Source organism: Anomalospiza imberbis, chromosome 26 (genome assembly GCF_031753505.1).
Source record: "Anomalospiza imberbis isolate Cuckoo-Finch-1a 21T00152 chromosome 26, ASM3175350v1, whole genome shotgun sequence".
Lineage (NCBI taxonomy): Eukaryota > Metazoa > Chordata > Aves > Passeriformes > Viduidae > Anomalospiza > Anomalospiza imberbis.
Genome location: NC_089706.1, coordinates 1,256,209 through 1,272,500, shown reverse-complemented (window position 1 = coordinate 1,272,500; position 16,292 = coordinate 1,256,209). Strand labels below are relative to the sequence as shown.

The 16,292-nt window shown below is 53.9% G+C and overlaps 1 protein-coding gene and 1 long non-coding RNA gene across 2 annotated transcripts; both read left to right on the top strand.

Moving 5' to 3' along the window:
• The first annotated feature begins 4,816 nt into the window (after window positions 1–4,816).
• Window positions 4,817–6,817, top strand: LOC137462793 (uncharacterized). The gene is made up of 3 exons (XR_010993779.1): window positions 4,817–4,928; window positions 5,027–5,203; window positions 5,515–6,817. It is a non-coding gene; the product is annotated as an uncharacterized lncRNA (long non-coding RNA).
• A 976-nt stretch (window positions 6,818–7,793) lies between these two features.
• Window positions 7,794–15,639, top strand: LOC137462789 (uncharacterized). The gene is made up of 15 exons (XM_068173527.1): window positions 7,794–8,571; window positions 9,791–9,982; window positions 10,484–10,675; window positions 10,866–10,962; window positions 11,131–11,216; window positions 11,466–11,678; window positions 12,300–12,359; window positions 12,455–12,481; window positions 12,587–12,650; window positions 12,789–12,899; window positions 13,121–13,312; window positions 13,565–13,660; window positions 13,916–14,011; window positions 14,884–15,095; window positions 15,214–15,639. The coding sequence occupies exons 1-15, from the start codon at window positions 8,292–8,294 to the stop codon at window positions 15,216–15,218; spliced, it is 1,923 nt and encodes a 640-aa protein (XP_068029628.1). The 5' UTR covers window positions 7,794–8,291; the 3' UTR covers window positions 15,219–15,639.
• The last annotated feature ends 653 nt before the right edge of the window (window positions 15,640–16,292 follow it).

Below are 16,292 nucleotides of genomic sequence, written 5' to 3'. Positions count from 1 at the left end.
GCCGTGGGAAGGACCAGAGACACCTGCCTGGACCCCAGCTCCGGGGCTGGGCTGGGGAATGCCACCCCCCGAGCCTGGGGGTCACTGCTGTCACAGATCCAGCCCTGGCTGGTGCCTTTCCTGGCCGGGCCATCCCGGCCACGCTGCTGGGGCGGGGAAGGGGCCACAGAAGGGGCTCCTCACCTGAGGAGGTGTTCTCCTGCCGCAGGTGACTGCGGGCCCCCTCCTGCCATGACCCACTCCAGGCCCTCCAGCAGCTCCAGCAGCTTCCCGGTGGGATCCAGGGTGGCGTTCACCTGCGCCGAGGGCGCCCGCAGGATCCCGGGGCTGCCGGACACCGTGGAGTGCCTGCCCGGCGACATCTGGTCCAGGCTGGCCGAGCCCTGCGGCCGTAAATACCCTCCTTGATATCTGAAACACGGCCCCGGGGCAGCGTCCCTGTCCCTCCTGCTGGCTGCCCTGCGCTGGCAGTGTCCCTGCCCAGGGGACAAACCCGCTGGGCTGGCAGTGTCCCTGCCCAGGGGACAAACCCGCTGGGCTGGCAGTGTCCCTGCCCAGGGGACAAACCCGCTGGGGTGGCACTGTCCCTGCCCAGGGGACAAACCCGCTGGGCTGGCAGTGTCCCTGTCCCCAGGGGACAAACCCGCTGGGGTGGCACCGTCCCTGCCCAGGGGACAAACCCGCTGGGCTGGCAGTGTCCCTGCCCAGGGGACAAACCCGCTGGGGTGGCACTGTCCCTGCCCAGGGGACAAACCCGCTGGGCTGGCACCGTCCCTGTCCCCAGGGGACAAACCCGCTGGGCTGGCAGTGTCCCTGCCCAGGGGACAAACCCGCTGGGCTGGCAGTGTCCCTGTCCAGGGGACAAACCCGCTGGGCTGGCACCGTCCCTGCCCAGGGGACAAACCCGCTGGGCTGGCAGTGTCCCTGTCCCCAGGGGACAAACCCGCTGGGGTGGCACTGTCCCTGCCCAGGGGACAAACCCGCTGGGCTGGCACTGTCCCTGCCCAGGGGACAAACCCCCTGCCCTGCGCTGCTGCCCCTCACAGCCGCTGGTGGCCGCAGGGCTGGCAGAGGGGTCAGTCAGGGGTGGGGCTGGGGACTCCTGTGCCCCCCAGCCCGTGCATGTGCTCCCCATGTCCTGCTGACCCCTCCCCGGGCTCCTAACGCCCCTCCATCCCCGCTCTGGTGCCTGCAGCAGGCTGGCAGCCTGGCAAGGAACCCGAATTCACCTGCCACGGGCACCAGGAGCTCTCCAGAAGCATCCCCGTGGTCCCGGGGCGTATTTGGGCAGCTCCTGGTGGGCAGCTCTGTCAGGCTGGCTTTCCTTGGTGGCCAGGGAGCTGCTCTGCCCCAACCAGGCTGAGGTTTGCTGCCCTGTCCAAGGAGGATAAGAGGAGGAATTTCTTCCCTGTTGGCACCAACGTGAGCTACGTCTGCCGGCCCGGCTACGAGAACTCCTCGGAGAGTTCCCCCTCCAGCACTTGCCTCGAGAACCTGACATGGTCACAGCCTGCTGAGCTGTGCAGGAGTGAGTATTTCTGCTGCCCTCACACCCCAAAAAAGCAGCCCTGGCTGCTCCCAACCTGCATCCCAAAATGCAGCCTGGTCAATATCATCCCAACAGTTCCATTAACAGGAAACTGGGTGGATATTTCTTGTCCTTCCTATTTAAGATTGAACAGCAGAAGTATATGTGAGGTTCTTTCTGGTTTTTTTCTGCTGGCATTAACAGGTCTGGTTTGATTTTCACGCTAGGGAATGTTTGGTTGGACTCGGTGATCTCAGAGGTCTTTTCCAATCTTTTTGAGGTCCTAAAGATGTTTTCACTGGGACATGGCACAGGCAGGGGACAAATCCCAGTTTGCTGCTCTAGCACTGAACTTCAACATGAAGGCAAAGCATTCTCTTGGTGACACCCATGGAATATTGAGAGTGGTGATGTGACAGGAATATTTTTTCACAGTCGAGTACCTTGTTTCTAATCTGCTGAGATGGATACCCCTCTGTGGGTGTGGGGCACTGTGGGATCCCCACCTTGCCCTACAGCTGAGTCTGGCTCCTGCCAGCCCGGCTGTGATGCCCATGGAGTAAAATGCTCTGGAACCTTTGGGAATACCCCTCCAAGCCTGTGTCTCGTGTCCCATTCAGCCTTTTTTGTGCCCCCAGGGAGGTCCTGTGGCACGCCGGGAGCGCTGCCCGGGGGGAGGATGGGGCCTCTCATGGACCTGCAGCTGGGAGCACGAGTGGAAGTGTTCTGTGAGCGTGGGTGAGTGCTGGGACACAGCTCCAGAGGGGCACACAGCTGGAGGGAGGGCACCAGGGTCAGGATTCAGGGCCACATTTTCCTCCAAGTACCACCCAGAGGAGCTCTGAGCGTCCATCCCAACAGGAGCAGTTGGCTGTACTCTCAGTTGATAACTCCAGACTTCAATACAAGTTATTTAAAACATTTCAGCTTAAGATAGTTGAGGTATATTGAAAAAAAAAATAGGGGTTACATTGGGATTTCTAAAATCCATTAAAGTTCAGCTGGAAAAGTGCAGTGAAGCACAATTTCCACAGTCAGGAGCTGACTCATGGCTGCTGCCTGCTTTCAATCAGGGCCCAAATGCAGTGAACAGCCCTGAAATTTTAATCTCTTGCCACTCTGGCCAGTGCTCCTCCCTCCCAGCAGGAAGCAGCTGGCATCATCTGGCTGGTGCTGCCCAGCTCCAAATGCAACAGAGGGGTTTTGTCTCTCCCCTGGGATGTAATTGGAGGAAATGAGAGCGTGTCCCACCCTGCTGGGGCTGAGCTAACCTTTGGAAACCCACTTCAGGGTGGAGGGATAATGTTGCTCATGTAAGTTAGATCAGATATTATCCATCCTGGCCAGATGCTGAGGGTTTCTGCACAGGAGGGTGATTCAGAATGGGGAAGGTGTCACTGTCAGAACACAATCCCTGAGCTTCCAGCAAACCAGTGCAGAAGCCACTGGAGTTAAATGTGGATCGATCCCTGCTGCCCCTCACTGCTCCTGGAGTACATGGAGGATCCATCTGAATCCCAGAATCCCAGACTGGATTGGGTTGGAAGAGACCTTAAAACTCATCCAGTGCCACCCCCTGCCGTGGCAGGGACACCTCCCACTGTCCCAGGTGGCTCCTCCCTTGTCACCTCACCCCTGAGGTGACAGCAGCGGGGAAGGGCCCTGGATGGGGACAGGGTCAATCCCAGCACTGCTGTGGGCCAGGAGCAGGCAGGGACGGAGCCCCTGATTCAGCAAATCCCTGTGGGAATCCATCCCTCAGCTCAGCCCTGTCTGGCATTCCCAGAGAATTCTGCCAGCCTCAGCTCCAGATTCTCCCTTCCCTGCCATGGAAAATGCAGAGTCAGGGCAGAGAACACCAAAAATAGATGAACACAGATCCTGACAGGAGTTCCCCTGTTAACCAGCAGTGTCAGCATCACTGCTTGTTGAAAACTGCCTTTCCTCCACTCCTGATCATGCTCGTACTGGAGGTGGGTGGGAAATATCCCCAGCTTTTGGATAGTTACACTGATTTTCTCTCGTGTATTTTAGGTACAAATTAGTCGGGAGTAATTTCATCTGGTGCCAGCTGAAAGGAAACGATGTTGAATGGAGCAGACTTCCAACTTGTGAATGTGAGATTCATCTCAAATTGTGAGATTAAACCTTTTTATTCCACTCCAGCAGATCCTGCATCCTGATGTCCAGTCCAAGCCTCTCTTTGGATTGTTTTTGTTGATACTCTGTGGCTGATCTGTCCCCAAGAGCACAGCTGAGAAATGCCCATTCTGCTGCTATTTCAGCAGCTTTGTTCCCACAAAATCAACATTTTTGTCATGACTGGAGGTGATGGGGTGAGTTTTCCAGGAATCCTGAGCATGGCAAGCTGCTGTTTATTTCTTGTGACAAATAAAGAGTGGGAGAGGGAGAAAAGTGTGAGAAGAGAAACACTTGGGGAACAAACCAGAGAGAACTGGGACAGGCAGCGGTGCTTTACCCACCTGGTTACCCACCTGCACTGTCCAAAGCTGATCCTCAAGAACCTTAGGCAGACTCAAACATTTCGTATTTTTTATTAAAACCGAAGTTTTTAGCAAACACATTGTCCTTCTCTCCTGCAGTAATTACCTGCTCTCCACCTCCTCCAATCAGCCACGGGAGACACGATGGGGAAGGCATGGAGATTTTTCCTTATAACTCCACGGTGACCTACAGCTGTGATCCCAAATTCCAGCTGGTCGGGAATGGGAGCATCCACTGTGGGAGCAGGGACAAAACCAGTGGGGTCTGGAGCGGAGCCATGCCCGAGTGCAAAGGTGGTTTCATTCCAGTTCAGTGGCTGATACTATTTATTATTCATTATTTGTTTATTGTTTATTACTCAGTATTTATTATTTATTATTTATTATTTATTATTTATTATTTATTACTTAGTATTTAGTATTAGCTTGGTATTCAGGGTGAACCAGCTTAAAATATTGTGGGTATGAAGTGCAGGAGGGGTCAAATGTAAGTTGTAAGGAAATTTTAAAGGGGAAAAAGGCAGTGCTGGGGCAAGGACTGAGTGGGCTCTGGAGGAAGGAGGAGTGCTCCGAGCAATGCTCCCTCTTTGTCCCCCAGAGAAAAGCTCAGCTGTCAGACTTGGAGCAAAGGACACGGAGAGGAGAGCTCCTCCCAAAAGTGAGTTCAAATGACTTGACATCGAATCACATTCCCATTTATTTTGCTCCTTTATCATGTTTCTAGGAAAGGCCACCCGGTGAATTTCACGCCGTGAATTCTGTTTCCTCAGGTCCCCAGGGAAATGGAGCCCAGCCCTCTAAGAAGGGTCTCGCGTGGGAGAGGAAGCTCAGCCTCTATAAAAAGGCACTCCAAAACACCATCTCCCCCTCCCAGTCCTCTTTCCTCAGGAAAGCAGGTCAGTCCTGGAGGGATGACAACATCAGTGGCACTTCCTGGTCACTCCCATCCCTAAAACTTGGAATTTTCATTCTTTCCACACGTATTTCTCTTCAGTGAGCAGGAACTGGGCTGCCTCAGAGTTCAGATTTGTTCTACCTCTGTACAAATCCCCAAAATCCTATTCTGGGTCCAGCAAAGGATCCATGTGTCCTCCGAAGTCCATGGGGATCCTTCCCTCACCTGGCTGCTTTCAGAAGTTAAAACGGCCCAAATTTCCATCATTTTGTGGAAGTGAGTGGGGTTTTTGTCATGTTCTTTTCTTCTGTAAGTTTTCTCTGTATAATTTGTATTTTTTGCTGGTTGGGCATCTGGTTCACAGCTCAGCTTCAACTGCACTGACCTCCTATTCTCATAAAAAGCTTTGCTTTGACTGAAATACATTTTAATTTACCAATTATTTCCTTGCCTTCACGTTATCACAGATTTTTTTTTTAAAAATACGCATTTTTTGGGCATTCTGAAAAGCAAGAGAGAACTTTGTACCACGTGGCCCTGAGAGTGCCAGGGCTCCAAGGTGCTGATGCCAACCTTGCTCCCCACAGGGAGGTCATGCACAGCCAGGAGAAGCTGGACGTGGTGGAAGTTCTGGCCCTCCAAATTCCCTACCCGCTGCAGAGGATAATTTTATCCATCAAAAGGGTGAGTGTTGGCTTTGTGGGACGTGCTGGGAGCTGCAATTGTGTCACTGTAAGTTGGGAAGACACAGCACCCGCTGGAGGATCTCCACACCCAACTGGGGGATGGTGAAAAGTGTTCCTCTGGTGTCAGGGTCAAGCTGAGTTTGCCCATCCCTGAGTTTTGTCTTTTGGGTCAAAACCAGAAAATCTTTTACCATTCCTGATCTGTTCCAAAAGCGCCCCATGCAATGGTCACACTTATTAGGACTCTTTCACCTTGCTTTAAGGTAAAGGATGACCTAAATCAGGTCTGTCCCTCCTATAAGATGCAATTTTTTAACGATAATGTTTTAGCATTCCAAGAAATCTATGGAAAATGATTCCTAAAAGCATTGGCTGATTTCCATATTTGCTCCTCCCATCCGAGTTTTCCTTTCAGTGATTGCCTCCCAGCATCCCGACCCAGCTGTGATTCCTGCTGGTCCCACCGGGGTTTCAGACGCTGTGCTGTCCCAGAAAGCCCCAGAGCTGCTGCAGAGTTCCCCGGAGCCCGGCTGTGTCCCGCCCAGGCTGACGCTGTGTTTCCAGGGCCGCAGGTTTTCTGCTCGCTGACAACACCACAACAAACCCTAAACACAGCCCCAGCCTCCCTGGGGAGCTGAGCTGCTCCCTTAACTTCCCAGGAATTCTGGCTGCAGCTGATCCAGTTGTGGATCCAGCTGCCAGCAGGGAAAAGCAAAGCAAGGACTTCCCTGTTCTGCAGAGTTTTAGCTCATTTCTTTTAGGAAACCATGGTACTTGGGATATTACACTGTTTAATCTTTATATCTTGAGTGGTTTAAGCCCTTTCCTTAGCAAAAGCTTCTTCTTGTATCAGCCCAAAGTTCCTTGCAGTTTTTATTTCTACCACAGGAAGATAAAGCCATGTGTGGGCCGGGCATCTCTGATCTCGAAACGTGAAGGAGCCACTTCTGCTTTCCAGAGGGAGGGAGGCAGCTCAGTCCCGCTGTGAGCACATCAACCACGCACAGACACAGAAATACAACTCCTAAATATCCTCCCCAGCGTTGTCACTCTGCAGCAGAGGGACTGGAAAAGTCATGTGTGTTCTTCTGGCTGCCTACCCCAATTTTGTCCTGTAAAGACCTAAAACTCCCAAAGCAGTTTGGGTTTTTATTTCTGTTTAGTAATAAATGGCAATTGTTTATGAAGGGCACTCTGTGAATTCAACTCCCCTGCTGTTGTCTCGTCACATTTTATTCTCTTTTTCAAGAAGGAATCAGCTTTAAGGTATATCCTGGCAATGCTCAGATTCAATGTTCTGTCAGTTCTTTATCACCCTGAACATTTATTTTCTAAATGCCATCCACGGCAAGTTAACCTTGGTTGCATATTTTTAAAAAGTAGTAAAGGAGGAAAGCAGGAACGTGTGGGAATGTGTTTCTGGGAAGTGGTCTGGAAAAGGCAGCTGGAGTTAAACCTCCCCTAATCCTGTTCAGCCACCCCGGGACTGAGCCCTGCAGCCCCCGAGCTGAGGCTCAGCCCAGGCAGACGCAGGGCTCGGTCCCAGAAGGTTTTGGGAGCTGAGGCCGAGTTCCCGTGGAAATCCCGGAGGCTCCAGCGCTGTTTTTGCTGGCAGGTTTTGCCGGCCACCTCCCGCTGCCCCAGCCCAGCTGGGCTCAGGCCGCTCCCCGTGCGTGCCACCCGCAGCTGCTCGGGCTGATTCCTGCGCTGCGGGGACGGCTGGCACGGCCAGATAAAGCAGGTGGCCCTCGGTGGCCAGGCAGGCACAGAGCTGCTATCGTGGGGCTCAGCTGCCGCCCGGGAGGAGCCGCTGCTCCCTCGGCTCCTGCGGCAAAACGGGGCAGCAGGTGAGGGTGCGGAGGGGCAGGGCTGAGCCCGGTGCCCGGGCAGAGGGCACAGATCTCTCCTGTTCCCTCCTCAAGCAGAAACAGCCTGGCTCAAGGGTTCAGCCTGTGAGCAAGGGCATTTCACCGAGCTGAAGCTGCAGCTCTCGGTTCTGTGAGCGCAGCCACTCCCTGCGGGGGCTCAGCATCGCGCGGAGTCTTTGCCAAATACTTTTCAGCATCTTCCTGCCCTGTGCCAAGGTCACTGCCCTAAGCTAATACAGGAGAATTCCCCAGAATTTACAGGCGGTTTGTTTTTTTTTTTTCCTGTTAACAGATTCCTTTTGCCTTATGCAGCCAGCATCTCCGTTCAGGCCAGTGAGCTGTAAAAATGAAGCCAAGGTATCTCCATGGGATTTGTCCTCGTGTTTACAAGGAAGCGTTTTATAGAAATACGTTATCCAAGGTGCTGGATTCCTCCCTTAGGAAAACACCTCTGCGTCCCACTGCAAATGCCTTTGTTACATCTGATTGGAGCCTAAATTGTATTGGAAAGGAAAATAAAGTGGAAATTAAAAAAAGAAAACTAAAGTAAAAGTGTGCTGCTCAGTGGAAACATCGCTGTTTCCTGGATAACAAAGGGAAACAGGAAGGTGCAGGTCGGCTGCTGCTGGCTGCCCTCTCCTCGGACTCCTCGGGACGACACATTCCCCTTCCTGCCCTTTTTGGTTTGGGTATTTTCTTTTCCTTTGTGACTTGTCAGCTTTGGAGGGAGGGGGGTCTTTCCTGGAAGGTGCAGAGTGAGGCAGAGAAGGAGAGGCTGAGGCAGCGGTTCCCGGACAGCCGCTCCCTGGGATGCCAGGCGTGACTGGCACCGCGCACCCCGCGCGTTCCACGCCCAGCCCCGCTCCCCGCCGCGCTCACGGCTTTCGTCAGAGCCTTCCCGGAGCTGAGCTGAGCTCAGCTGAGCTGGGCTGGCCGGGAGGGGCGGGCGGGGGCTCCGCGCAGCTCGGAGCAGCCCCGCGGGAGTGGCTCCGCTGCCCGGGCAGTGCCGGGGGACCCGCGATGGGCTCCGGCCGCCGCTGCTCGCTCCTGCTGGTGCTGCTGGTGCTGCTGGTGCTGCCCGCGGCGTGGGGTGAGCCCCTGCGGAGGGGTGGGGGCTGCGGGGAGCCCGGCACTCCGGGCTGGGCGCTCCGTGCGTGCGGGAGTGTTCTCTGCGTCCGCGGGTGCGCGAGTGTAGGATCCGTGTGCTTTCCATGGCAGCGTGGGTTATCCGTGGGAGCGTGGGTTATCCATGGCAGTGTGGGTTATCCATGGGAGCATGGGTTATCCGTGGCAGTGTGGGTTATCCATGGCAGTGTGGGTTATCCATGGGAGCGTGGGTTATCCATGGCAGTGTGGGTTATCCGTGGCAGTGTGGGTTATCCATGGCAGTGTGGGTTATCCATGGCAGTGTGGGTTATCCATGGGAATGTGTGATCCATGTGTCATCCATGGGAATGTGGGTTATCCATGGGAGCGTGGGTTATCCATGGCAGCGTGGATTATCCGTGGGAGCGTGGGTTATCCGTGGGAGCGTGGGTTATCCATGGCAGTGTGGGTTATCCATGGCAGTGTGGGTTATCCATGGCAGTGTGTGATCCATGTGTCATCCATGGGAATGTGGGTTATCCATGGGAGCGTGGGTTATCCGTGGCAGTGTGGGTTATCCATGGCAGTGTGGGTTATCCATGGCAGTGTGGGTTATCCATGGCAGTGTGGGTTATCCATGGGAGCGTGGGTTATCCGTGGCAGTGTGGGTTATCCATGGCAGTGTGGGTTATCCATGGCAGTGTGGGTTATCCATGGGAGTGTGGGTTATCCGTGGCAGTGTGGGTTATCCATGGCAGTGTGGGTTATCCATGGCAGTGTGGGTTATCCATGGCAGTGTGTGATCCATGTGTCATCCATGGGAATGTGGATTATCCATGGGAGCGTGGGTTATCCGTGGCAGTGTGGGTTATCCATGGCAGTGTGGGTTATCCATGGCAGTGTGGGTTATCCATGGGAGTGTGGGTTATCCATAGCAGTGTGGGTTATCCTAGTGCATGTGCTCTGTGTGTGTTTGTGCTCCTTGAGTGCTCCTTGTGTGCTCTGTGTGTTCCTTTTGTGGCTGTGTGTGCTCTGAGTGTGCCCTCTGTGTGTGCTCTGTGTGCCCCAAATCCCTGTCCCTGTGTGTGCCCCATATCCCTGTCCCTGCGTGTGCTCCCTGTGCCACCCTTTCCCACCGGCTCTGTGTGTGCCCTGCCCTGCCCTGCCCGGGGTACCAAAGCAGCAGAAGGAGAGCTGCTAAATCTTGGTTTATTTTTCCACAGGGGACTGCGGGCCGCTGCCAAATATCAGCCACGCCGAGCCCCGAGGGGACACCAAACACCAGCAGAGTTTCAGTGTGGGCTCCACAGTGACCTTCAGCTGTGTCCCAGGTTACACCAAGCTCCCGTTTCTCTCCGACACCATCCGGTGCCTGTCGAACTCCCACTGGTCCAGCCTGCCGGAGTTCTGCGGCCGTGAGTGTTTCCCTTTCTCTGACACAAGGAGGGTGCGGGTTGCTTGTGGAAACACCCACAGCTTTGGCAATCGCTGCCTCAGGGGCTTCCTCATCACACAGGATGAAGTGGTTTGGCCACTTTTCTTGCTGCCCCTTTTTCCTACACTCCACCGAGGCCGTGGGAGCCACTTATGTGTTAATGAAAATAGAGGAACAGCTTGGGAAGCACATGGAAAAGGGGAAGGACTGCAGGGGCAGAGCACTGGGTGACCAAAGGGTTAGCCAGGGAGGGAGGTTTGGCTTTGGGGATTTGGAAACTTCTCCAGCGAGAACTGGCTGCACTTTCCCACCTCAGACAATTCCCTGGTGGAAATGGCCAGGGAGGAGGGCACTGTTTGTGGTATCCAAGTGCTTGGTGAGGCTCGTGCACTATCACTCGGATTTGTGTTTACAGTTGAAAGCAAAACATTGTTATTTTTGCTCTGTAACTGGACATTTTGGGTGTCTCTGTGGTGGCCAGGCAGCTGTCCCAGACCCAGATCTGTGTCATTTGCTGCGATATCACCAGAAGATCAAATGCAGAATTTTTACGCCGTTAACACCACGGTGAGGTACATTTGTCGCCAAGGTTTTGAGAACACCACAGCCCAGCCCCCTACCAGCACCTGTTTGGACAACTTATCGTGGACAGAAGTCCCTAAACTGTGTCAGAGTGAGTGTCTCCATGTCGTTTCATTCTCTCCAAAGCTGTGTTCCAAGTGCCACACCTGTATTTTAAAATTGCTCTTCTTTAATGACATTTAGCATGAAATACCATTAATTCCCTTACTGCCATGAAAACTAAGTCTGTGGGGCTTTTCCCAGCCTCATAGCGTCCTAAGGATAATCTCACTCTTTTTTAGAGAAATCTTGTGGTGTTCCAGCCAACCCAGAACACGGCCAAGTTATCCTAAAAGATCATCAGCTGGGTGCAACAGCCAGCGTGGTTTGTGACCGTGGGTGAGTGTGAAGCCACTGCCCACTGCCTCCCAGTTGCCTGGCCAGAGTACTGGGGTGTGAACTGGGACATGGGGCTCTGCCCATGCAGAGTCCTCAGCACCTCTGTGGTGACACATTCTTGGTTGGTGGCAACCAGCTGATTTTGGGATGTGCCTTTTGCCCCCGCAGGTACAGATTAAAGGGAGCATCACCTTCCTTCAAGTGCCTCCTAGAAGGAGACAAAGCTGTCTGGAGTCCTCTTCCATCTTGTCAGGGTGAGTGAAGTTGTCCAGTGCTTGACTAGAAAAACCAAATATTCCAACTTAGAAATTCCAAATTTTTGTTTTACTTCACTAAGTGAACTCAGGTCAGCATCTCTGCAAGGGGACAGCTGCTGTCACAAGCAGGGAGTCCCCAGGAGCATCACTGGTTCCTGCAGCCTGTGAAAGCCTGACAGAAGCAGTGTCTGCTGAGAGGAGCATCCCAGGCGTCACCTCCTGAGTTCTTTCCTCTTTCTCCCGCAGTTATTTCCTGTCCCCCTCCTCCAGCCATCCCCCACGGACAGCACAGTGGGAACAGCTCGGAGGAGTTTGTGCTGGGCTCCGTCACAACCTACACGTGTGAGCCGGGGCTGGAGCTGGTGGGGCAGGACACGCTGCGCTGCACCGCGGGCAGCGGCGACAGCGGCGACAGCGGCGACAGCGGCACCTGGAGCGGGGCCCCGCCCGCCTGCCGGGGTGAGCCCCCATCCCCTGCTCGCAGCCAGCCCCTTCCCCAGCAGTTTGCTCCCGCTGGGCTGGTAACTGCTCCTCAGGCGTCCTGTCTGCACCGGCGTTCTGTAGGGTTTGTTTCCAGCGCAGCAGCACCTGTTCCAGGGGAGCAGCAAAGGGTTCCAGGGCAGCAGCAAAGGGTTCCAGGGCAGCAGCAAAGGGTTCCAGGGGAGCAGCAAAGGGTTCATGGGGAGCAGCACCTGCTTTGCAAGGTGTCAGGCTCTGCTGAGGAGCACCAGGAGCAGGTCCAGATGCGGTTTTACGTTTTCCCTTCAAGAGGAACGGGCTGAAATGTAATGAACAACGTGTGAAATTATCAGTGACTGCAAAGCTGCTGGAGGGAACTTAGAAAGGATTTATTTATGTCTCGTGTCCAACAACACCCAGGCAACAAAGCCAAGTGCAACAGCAGAATCCCCTCTGTCCTTAAGGCCTGGAGTGGCACAAGAGGTCCCTGCCACAGCCTGAGATGCACAAGTCACCTGCCCATGTGATGTCTACTCTTCTCTGAACTATTTTATACATTATGTGCAAGCTGAGCACCATATAAAATCACATTTTGAGTGTTTTTCCTTTGTCTCTCCCTAGTTAAAACCACAGCAGAGACAAACCAAACCAAACCCTCAGAAGAGAATCCTTACTGGCTGGGTAAGAGCTCCACTTCCAGTCCTGTTAATTGCTGTAATTGCACCACATTTTGGCCTTCATAATTTTAACATCCATTTCTTTATTTTCCTCCCCAGCAAGCATCCTCATTCCGAGTTGCATTGGTAAGTAGTTAAAATTGAAAATGTATTTTCCTACCCCAAAGCTGTTTGCTGTTAAATACCCGGAGTCAATGGCTGATTTCACTCTCCCTTTCCCTTCTTTGTTAGTTCCCCCAGTAGCCCTTGGATTTCTAGCTGGGATCATCATGAGACGGAAAGAGAGTGAAAAGCAGTAAGCTGCCCCTTGAAAATCCTAACTTTCCCCGGGCAGTTTTCCTTTCAAACCCTATACCTTCAGTATATTTGCATGGTTAGCACGATTTTTCCGTGTTGTGAAATTCAACAAATTTCCCCCTTTCTGTCTTTCCAGCTCTTATAATGTGAATTTACAAAAGCAGGAGAGGAAGGGAAGGGATGCAGCGGTGCACCCAGAGGTTCCAGATGAGAAGAAGCAGCCCAAGCCCTGGAATTCCTATTTTTGGTAGGTTTGCTTGTTCACCTGCCCAAAAACTTGTGCCAGACTTCTGACTACAGCCAGGGGTCTCACTGCTGCTGAGCTCACCTGTGCAGAAGATCTTTGAGCAGTTTTTGACTTTCAAATGCCACGATGAACACCCTGCTGTGCAAAGGGTGCTTCACAGGAGGGTTTGGGGTTTGCTGGCTGCTCTCTGGGTGGATTTCCCCCACCTCTCTCATCCACAGCCACACAGGGAATTGCCACGTGTGTCCCAGCTGTGCGGAGCAGCTCCACGGTGAGCTGGCCCCTCTCTCAGAGCCCCCGCAGCACGGCTGTGCCGCCTGCCAGGACTGGCTGAGCTCCCAGCCCCAAAAACCCCGCACCTACTCGGTCCCCAGCGTTGGTGACGGCGACAGCCAGAGCGCAGCAGGCACCAGGTACAGCATCCAGCAGGGAGCCCCTGCTCCCCTGCTGAGGGCCCACGGGCGGCAAAACAAGGGGAAAAGGGCGACGGAGCATCTTTGTGTGGAGAAAGTGAGTTTTGCAGCTGGAATTTGTGTGGTTCCTGTTTTAGCAGGAGCAAGGATTTGATATTTAGGGAACAGTGGCTCGTTGGTGTTTTTGGGAGGCCACACACTCAGGCTGTCCTCTGTCTCTGTCTGTCTCTGTCTCTGTCTCTCTCTGTTCAGCTCTCCTGCCAAAGCTGTGGATGTGCTGAGGGCAGATGGCACAGGAGAAGCTGCTCCGTGGTGGAGTGAGGCAGAGCAGCCCATGGACCACCAAAGGTCAGTCTTCCACCTAAAAATACCCAGGTGCCACGGTGGGCATGGACAAAAATCAGCAAATTTCAGAATAGAGTAGAACTGTGCTTATCAGAGAATCCCAGAATGGTTTGGGTTGGAAGGGACCTTGAAGGGACCCACCCCCTGCCATGGGCAGGGACACCTCCCACTACCCCAGGTTGTTCCCAGCCCCAGAACCATGGCCTGGAAGGCACACCCACGCTCTCAGTGCACATCCTCAATGGTTCTTCTCCACAGAGACCACGTCTGTCCCATCTGTGAGAGCTGGCTCCGTGCCCACACTGGCCAGGGTGACAGCAGTGCTGTGACACCGGGGGAGTGGCGGGACAAGGGGTGAGTGTGGCCAGTGCAGGCAGCTCCTGTGCAGCTGCTCTCAGCACTGCAGTGAGTGCCCAGTGCCCTCCAAGCCGAGAGGTCACTGCCCAGCTTAGAGCAGAAGTAGGTGGCAGTGTGTGAATGATGGTTGCTCCTCGCCCTGGGCCAGGGTAGAAGTGTGGTGCCTGCTCAAGCAGAGATGTGGAACTGCGTGAGCTTTATTCAGATGATGCTTGTGGGGTATCCCTGGGTGTCTCTGGAGCAGCCTGTGCTCCTCAGCTGTGCTCGCCTGGCTCGGCCTCGTGTTCTTTGGAGCTCTGGTTTTGGTTAAGCAGCAAAGAGCCCAGGTGAGACCCTGCAGCGGGAGCCTCTTCTCACCCACTGCCCAGTGCTTTTCCCACCTGTGGGTGCGGTTCATTTGCTTGTGGCAAGGTAAGGTTTTGGGCCAGAGCAGTGGTAAGGTAAAGCTGTTTGCTCTGTTTATTTCTTTCTCTTCTGACATTCACCCATGCGAGTCTGGCGCTCTCTCAGGCTGACAAAGCTTCCTCAACAGAGTCCCCATTGACAGAGGCAAATTCGTATGAAAAGCCGGATAAACATGGTGTGACATGTGCATCTGCTTGCTTTGGCTTTGGGAAGTGTGAACTCCTTGTTGCTGCATTTGCTTCAGGGCTTTTTCCATTTATTCCTGTGAGCGCCTGTTCCACTGGCTGTGAGTGGGGGAGCTGGTCCAGCTCTGCATCCTTGAATCACTGACTGGTGGAGTTTAAAAAGGGAGATGGTGAAGGAAAGCATCTTCTGTGGGTGCTGGAGCCTGTGCAGGGTGGTTTGGAGAGGGGCAGGTCCTGTCAGGACCCCGCTGGGACTCAGCCTCACCTCTCTCCCCGCAGCCCCCAGGGCCCCGTCTGCCCCCCCTGCACGGACAGGCAGCTCCTGTCCCTCGTCCACGGGGACACAGCCAGCAGCCCCATGTGTCCCCTGGCCGGGGAGGGGACCCCGGCCCACCTGGTCCCTCTGCACAGCCCCGGCTGCCACCTCTGCCCCGTGTGCTCGGTGCCCACCCACGCTCACCTGTGCCAGCCCCAGCGCCTGGCACCTGATGGTAGGAGCTGCACGGGGCACCCCAAACACCCCGGGGCCCCTGGGGAGGGGCACAGGGCTCCTCAAACCCTCCCCAGGCCCAGGAGCTCCCCCTGATTCCTGCTTGTTTCCCTTTGCAGGATAAATCCGGGAGTTGACAGAGGAAGGGGAGCTCAGCACCGACCCCGGGTGCGGGCAGGGATTCAGCTCTGAGTGCAATAAAGTGACCCCAGGTCAAGGCTCTGACTTCACCTGAGCTGGCAAGGAGGCAGAAAAATCAAACATTCTTCAAACCCACCTCTGTGTTGGTTGAATGCCCACCTTTTTTTTGTTTATTTTTGTATGAACAAAGTATTTTTGCAGCTCTTAAAGCAAGACTTTAAAACGTCACTAAACGTTTCTTTGCGCAAGGAAAATAATTTCCTCTTTGCACAATCTTACAAGATTTATTTGTATTTCTTAAATGACTTCTTTTTAACTGAGGTTATTTTCCTAGTGTGCAGACAAAAAAAAATTTACAGTATTTATAGTAAAACCGTTTTGTAAATAAAATGAACATAAAATAAGGAATATTGGTATCTTGGCTCTGGGGTTTATTTCATATTTACTAATCAAGCCTTTCTATAGAGTGGCTTAAATGGTTTTGCAGTGTCATTCTTTGCAGGATGTAATAAAGTTCATTAATAGCTTCTGCTCATTTAATTGCTGTTGTTGCACTGGTGGCCAGTGCCTGAGCTTTCCTGGGAACTGTGATGAGGGAGGTGGGGCAGTGCTCTGCTTTTCCCTCCTGAGAAAGTGGCCTTGAAGCAGTGACTGCCAGGAAAAAACCCCTGGCACTGCTGTGTGGGGCTGGAGTGGTCTGGAAGCCACCTGGAATGCTGCTCAGGACTTCTGGAATGCTGCTCAGAACTCGAGGGCAGCTCTCCCTGTGTGAAGCCACAGAGATGCCAAAGACCTTCCTGCTGCCAGAGAGGAAGCTGGAGAAATTCCTGTGCTTTGGGTTCCCCGTGGGTCCCTCAGCACCACCGAGGGCACCCTGGGCCTGGGCCTGGTTGGATTCAGGGGGCTCTGAAGGGTCCTGAGGTGGGAAATGCAGCCCCTGATGAGAGGAACAGCAGGGAATGTCCTCCTGAGAGCGATCTGTGCAGCTTTGATCCAAGGAGGATGTGTGAGCTACCTCTGAGTACTGACAGCACTGAAAACCACCCAGTCCTCGGGG

What these genes read in the sequence shown, in the direction of transcription:
- LOC137462789 (XM_068173527.1), top strand. Translation starts at nt 8,292, where the DNA reads ATGCCAGGCGTGACTGGCACCGCGCACCCCGCGCGTTCCACGCCCAGC. An exon ending in CGGAAAGAGAGTGAAAAGCA is followed by an intron (nt 12,651 to 12,788) that starts GTAAGCTGCCCC and finishes CTGTCTTTCCAG; the next exon opens with CTCTTATAATGTGAATTTAC. An exon ending in CAGCCCATGGACCACCAAAG is followed by an intron (nt 13,661 to 13,915) that starts GTCAGTCTTCCA and finishes TCTTCTCCACAG; the next exon opens with AGACCACGTCTGTCCCATCT.